Source organism: Labrus bergylta, chromosome 7 (genome assembly GCF_963930695.1).
Source record: "Labrus bergylta chromosome 7, fLabBer1.1, whole genome shotgun sequence".
In the NCBI taxonomy this organism is placed as follows: Eukaryota; Metazoa; Chordata; class Actinopteri; order Labriformes; family Labridae; genus Labrus; species Labrus bergylta.
The window spans coordinates 33,715,192-33,721,575 of record NC_089201.1 but is presented as its reverse complement, the minus strand read 5'-3'; the positions used below and the strand labels follow the sequence as shown (position 1 = coordinate 33,721,575).

Below are 6,384 nucleotides of genomic sequence, written 5' to 3'. Positions count from 1 at the left end.
TAAGCACCTGTCCATATATGGTAATAAGCACCTGTCCATATATGGTTATGAGCACTTGTCCATATATGGTAATACCATCGGTCTCATTAAGTCATCAGTTTCACCCCCACAAGGGTCCAGAGTCCATGGGGGGGATTTATTCTGTTGACGCTCAGAATTCTCCAAAATCAAAACTCTGTTAAATAAGTAACTTACTGAAACAAGTGTTCAGATGTGTGTGTGTGTGTGTGTGTGTGTGTGTGTGTGTGTGTGTGTGTGTGGGTGTGTGTGTGTGTGTGTGTGTGCGCATGTGTGTGTGTGCATGTGTGTTCAGAAGTGTGTGTGTGTGTGTGTGTGTGTGTGTGTGTGTGTCAGTGGAAAAGAGGAGTTCTGCTTTTAGAAACCAAACATGATCCAGCTGTGAAGAAATCCCCTCCCAGCACACGCACATACATGTGGTACTGTTTACGACATGTGCGGCACACACACATATACACACACACACACACACACACATACACAAACACATACATTATACACACACACACACACACACACACATACTCAAACACATACATTATACACACACACACACACACACACACACACACACACATACACAAACACATACATTATACACACACACACACACACACACACATACACAAACACATACATTATATACACACACACACACACACACACACACACACACACACACACACACACACACACACACACACAAGGAGAGCAGGCCTCAGTTTGAAAGTCAGACTAGTAACTGAGGCAACACAGTTTACAGGATGATCAATGAAAAGGCAGACGAGAGAGCGAGTCTGATATTGTCAGATCATTCTCCTCCAGCCTGAAAACGGCCAAGACAACATATTATCAGAACAAGATATGCAATGCTAGAGATACAGATACAAGAAAAATGTTTTCTGCTTTTAACTCACTGCTTCAACCATCTCCTCCTCCACCCTCCGATTTGTTCACACCAGACATGTTTGCCTCGTATTTTACTGAAAAGGTTGCAACCATCAGTAACCAGTTTTCTGAGCCTGACCAGCTCAGCCCAAAGGCACCAACCAAAAGTGCCTCACTCGACTCATTCTCCTCTCTGAGGATGAAGTCTCTAAGCTTGTGCTAGACTCTCGGCCCACCACCTGTCCTCTGGACCCAATACCATCAAGCCTCCCGCAGACCATTTCCTCTCTGCTTAATGCTGCACTTAAGCATATCATCAACTCCTCTCTGTCAACGGGTGTGTTCCCCACCGCATTCAAGCAAGCTCGGGTCACCCCTCTGCTCAAAAAACCCACACTAAACCCAGCCCAGGTTGAAAACTACAGACCGGTTTCTCTTCTGCCCTTTCTGTCAAAAATACTTGAGCACACAGTCTTTAAGCAAGTCTCTGAGTTCCTGTCCAGAAACGATCTGTTTGACCCAAATCAGTCAGGCTTTAAGCGGGGCCACTCTCCTGAAACTGCACTAACTCTAACCCTGTCAGTAACAGAATCATTACGAGCTGCCAGAGCTGCGGGTCAGTCCTCAGTTCTATTACTACTAGACCTGTCTGCTGCCTTTGACACAGTCAACCATCAAATCCTCCTGTCCACGCTCTCTGAACATCTCAGGATCTGCCCTCTGCTGGTTCGTGTCCTACCTCTCTGGGCGATCCTTTAGAGTGTCGTGGAAGGGAGAAGTGTCCAAAGCGCACAGCTTATCCACAGGGGTACCTCAAGGGTCAGTGCTTGGTCCCCTTCTCTTCTCCATATACAGAATAATCAGCTCTCATGGCTTCTCATACCACTGCTATGCTGACGATACCCAGCTCTTCCTGTCATTCCCGCCAGACGATGTTACAGTCTCTGCAAGAATCTCATCATGCCTTGCTGATATCTCTGAATGGATGAATGAACGGCACCTTCAACTCAATCTTTCAAAGACTGAGCTCCTTGTCATCCCAGCCAGTCCCTCTATGCAACCACAGATCAATATCCAGCTTGGAACAACCAAACTCATGCCCACAAAGTCTGCAGGAACCTGGGTGTCATGATTGATGACCAGCTAACTTTTAAGGTTCAAGTAGCCTCGATTGCCCGGTCATGTGGATTTGCCCTGAACAACATCAGGAAGATCAGACCTTACCTGTCAGAACTACACAGCTCCTGGTACAGGCTCTTGTGATGTCTCTACTGGCAGGTCTTCCTACATGCACTATCAAACCCCTGCAGATGATACAAAATGCAGCAGCACGACTGGTCTTCAACCTTCCTAAAAGAGCACATGTCACTCCTCTGTTCATCTCCTCACACTGGCTCCCAGTTACTGCTCGCATCAAATTTAAAACTCTGCTGCTCGCTTACAAAACAGACACAGAAACGTCTCCTCCTTACTTTAACTCTCTGATCCAGGTCTACACTCCCCCCCCCCACTACGCTCTGCCAATGAAAGGTGTCTGATCCAACCTTCACAACAGGGTCCTAAGTCTCTGACTAAACTCTTCTCCTCTGTCGCCCCCCGGTGGTGGAATGAACTTCCAAACTCCATGTGATCTGCAGAGTCCCTCTGCACCTTTAAGAAAAAGCTAAAGAGCCAGCTCTTTCATGAATACCTACTAACTTAATGATGATGGTCTCCATATTATTGATGATGATGATGGTAATGACGATGGTTTTTGTTTGATAACGACGACTTATAAGATGGTTTCTATACTGATTAGAGCTCTCAAGAACTGCCCTCAATGTTGTGCTTTGCCTCTGGTCACTTCCTGTCAGCACCTGTGTGTCCAATCAGACTCAAAGCTGATCGTTTGCTCTTACTCACATTGTTCCCTTTTTTCTAGATCCTTGCTTGTGTTGTTCTTACTCTCTGATGTACATCGCTTTGGATTAAAGAGTCTGATAAGAGAATTGTAGAATCATCGATGAGACTCGTCGTTTAGTTTAAATACTTAGAAAGGATGGAGCTGAAACATGCTAACACCTGAAACATGCTAACACCTGAAACATGCTAACACCTGAAACATGCTAACACCTGAAACATGCTAACACCTGAAACATGCTAACACCTGAAACAAGCTAACACATGAAACATGCTAACACCTGAAACATGCTAACACCTGAAACATGCTAACACCTGAAACATGCTAACACCTGAAACATGCTAACACCTGAAACATGCTAACACCTGAAACATGCTAACACCTGAAACAAGCTAACACCTGAAACAAGCTAACACATGAAACATGCTAACACCTGAAACAAGCTAACACATGAAACATGCTAACACCTGAAACAAGCTAACACCTGAAACAAGCTAACACCTGAAACAAGCTAACACCTGAAACATGATAACACCTGAAACAAGCTAACACATGAAACATGCTAACACCTGAAACGAGCTAACACCTGAAACATGCTAACACCTGAAACATGATAACACCTGAAACGAGCTAACACCTGAAACATGCTAACACCTGAAACATGATAACACCTGAAACGAGCTAACACCTGAAACATGCTAACACCTGAAACATGCTAACACCTGAAACATGCTAACACCTGAAACATGATAACACATGAAACATGATAACACATGAAACATGCTAACACCTGAAACATGCTAACACCTGAAACATGCTAACACCTGAAACATGATAACACATGAAACATGATAACACATGAAACATGCTAACACCTGAAACATGCTAACACCTGAAACATGATAACACATGAAACATGATAACACATGAAACATGCTAACACCTGAAACGAGCTAACACCTGAAACATGCTAACACCTGAAACATGATAACACCTGAAACGAGCTAACACCTGAAACATGCTAACACCTGAAACATGCTAACACCTGAAACATGCTAACACCTGAAACATGCTAACACCTGAAACATGATAACACCTGAAACATGATAACACCTGAAACATGCTAACACCTGAAACATGCTAACACCTGAAACATGCTAACACCTGAAACATGATAACACATGAAACATGCTAACACCTGAAACATGCTAACACCTGAAACATGATAACACCTGAAACATGATAACACATGAAACATTTTCTTGTTCTGAGTGCTGCTCTGCCCTGATGAATCTGCAGCTCTCTTTCTGACATAAAACACACCATCCATCTATACATGGAAAACAACAGCAGCTCTCTGTCTCTCTCTCTTTCTCACACACACACACACACACACACACACTCACACACACCATGTCCCTACCTGTGCAGAAGGCAGTGCAGCTGCCCTCCAGCTCTCTCAGAGTCCCGTTCCAAGTGAAGTTTTTCCGTCCGTAGCTGAACATGATGACTGTTTGCACGTTCTTCTCTACAGGTATTTGTGTTTAGTCTGCAGGTGTGTGTGTGTGTGTGTGTGTGTGTGTGTGTGTGCACTCTGATCTCTCTCTCTCTCTGAACCAGCCGCCTCAGGATTAAATAGATAATCAGCTAATAAAAATAGATTCCTACGCTGCTTCCTCGTCTTCTCCTCTGACTCCCAGTGAGTGTGAGGGAACCCCAGTACTCCCCAGTAACCCCAGAGAGAGAGAGAGAGAGAGAGAGAGAGAGAGAGAGAGGGAGGGAGAGAGAGAGAGAGAGAGAGAGAGAGAGAGAGAGAGAGGGAGGGAGAGAGAGAGGTATAAGTTGCACACAGGGCTGTGTATGTGCTTGTAAATCACCCCTGTCAACAGTGGGAGTCTGATGTTCCACTGTTTCCAACTGCTAGCTGTGTGTGTGTGTGTGTGTGTGTGTGTGTGTGTGTGTGTGTGTGGTGTGTGTGTGTGTGTGTGTCCACACTGAATCCACTGAATATTTAATCTTCTGCCCTGTGATTTCAGTTTCTCCTTGTAAACAGTAGGACATTTATCACTTTTATTTTGAAAGTGTTCATACAGAAGTGTGATGCTTTTTGACGAGCCGCTGATGTCGGTGAGCAGAATAAAGTTTTTCCTCCGTGTTGAAACAAATCAAACGAAAACATTTCAGTCACAGATCTGGATTTAATGAATACACCATCATCGCCACTTCATAAATCTATGAGTTCTGCTGAGTGAGAAAAACAAATGATAAAGTAAAGTCTTCTGGAGGACACTCCCGGGGCCTTTTCCAGCGCCCTTCTTACTCGCTCATGTCTAAGCCAGCAACAGAAAGGAAACTAGAAACAGGGTGTTAGGACAAGGTGCTAGGACAAGGTGTTAAGACAAGGTGTTAGGACAAGGACAAGGTGTTAGGACAAGGTGTTAAGACAAGGTGTTAGGACAAGGTGTTAGGACAAGGTGTTAGGACACGGTGTTAGGACTAGGTGTTAGGACACGGAGTTAGGACAAGGTGTTAGGACACGGTGTTAGGACTAGGTGTTAGGACACGGAGTTAGGACTAGGTGTTAGGACACAGAGTTAGGACACGGTGTTAGGACACGGTGTTAGGACAAGGTGTTAGGACTAGGTGTTAGGACACGGAGTTAGGACTAGGTGTTAGGACACGGAGTTAGGACAAGGTGTTAGGACACGGTGTTAGGACTAGGTGTTAGGACACGGAGTTAGGACAAGGTGTTAGGACACGGTGTTAGGACTAGGTGTTAGGACACGGAGTTAGGACAAGGTGTTAGGACACGGTGTTAGGACAAGGTGTTAGGACTAGTTGTTAGGACTAGGTGTAAGGACACGGTGTTAGGACAAGGTGTTAGGACTAGGTGTTAGGACAAGGTGTTAGGACAAGGTGTTAGGACACGGAGTTAGGACAAGGTGTTAGGACACGGTGTTAGGACTAGGTGTTAGGACACGGAGTTAGGACAAGGTGTTAGGACACGGTGTTAGGACTAGGTGTTAGGACACGGAGTTAGGACAAGGTGTTAGGACACGGTGTTAGGACAAGGTGTTAGGACTAGTTGTTAGGACTAGGTGTAAGGACACGGTGTTAGGACAAGGTGTTAGGACTAGGTGTTAGGACAAGGTGTTAGGACAAGGTGTTAGGACACGGAGTTAGGACAAGGTGTTAGGACACGGTGTTAGGACTAGGTGTTAGGACACGGAGTTAGGACAAGGTGTTAGGACACGGTGTTAGGACTAGGTGTTAGGACACGGAGTTAGGACAAGGTGTTAGGACACGGTGTTAGGACAAGGTGTTAGGACTAGTTGTTAGGACTAGGTGTAAGGACACGGTGTTAGGACAAGGTGTTAGGACTAGGTGTTAGGACAAGGTGTTAGGACAAGGTGTTAGGACACGGTGTTAGGACACGGTGTTAGGACACGGTGTTAGGACTAGGTGTTAGGACACAGAGTTAGGACACGGTGTTAGGACACGGTGTTAGGACAAGGTGTTAGGACTAGGTGTTAGGACACGGTGTTAGGACTAGGTGTTAGGACACGGAGTTAGGACAA

General features: G+C 45.3%; 1 protein-coding gene across 1 annotated transcript in view; it reads right to left on the bottom strand.

Annotated features, from left to right (window-relative positions):
* LOC110002643 (cytosolic carboxypeptidase 4) overlaps window positions 1–4,517 on the bottom strand; it is a 52,135-nt gene extending 47,618 nt beyond the window's left edge. The window contains exon 1 of the mRNA XM_029282263.2: window positions 4,230–4,517. Within this exon, the coding sequence (XP_029138096.2) occupies window positions 4,230–4,311 (82 nt within the window). The 5' untranslated portion in view covers window positions 4,312–4,517. The remainder of the gene's footprint in view (window positions 1–4,229) is intronic.
* Between the last annotated feature and the right edge of the window lie 1,867 nt (window positions 4,518–6,384).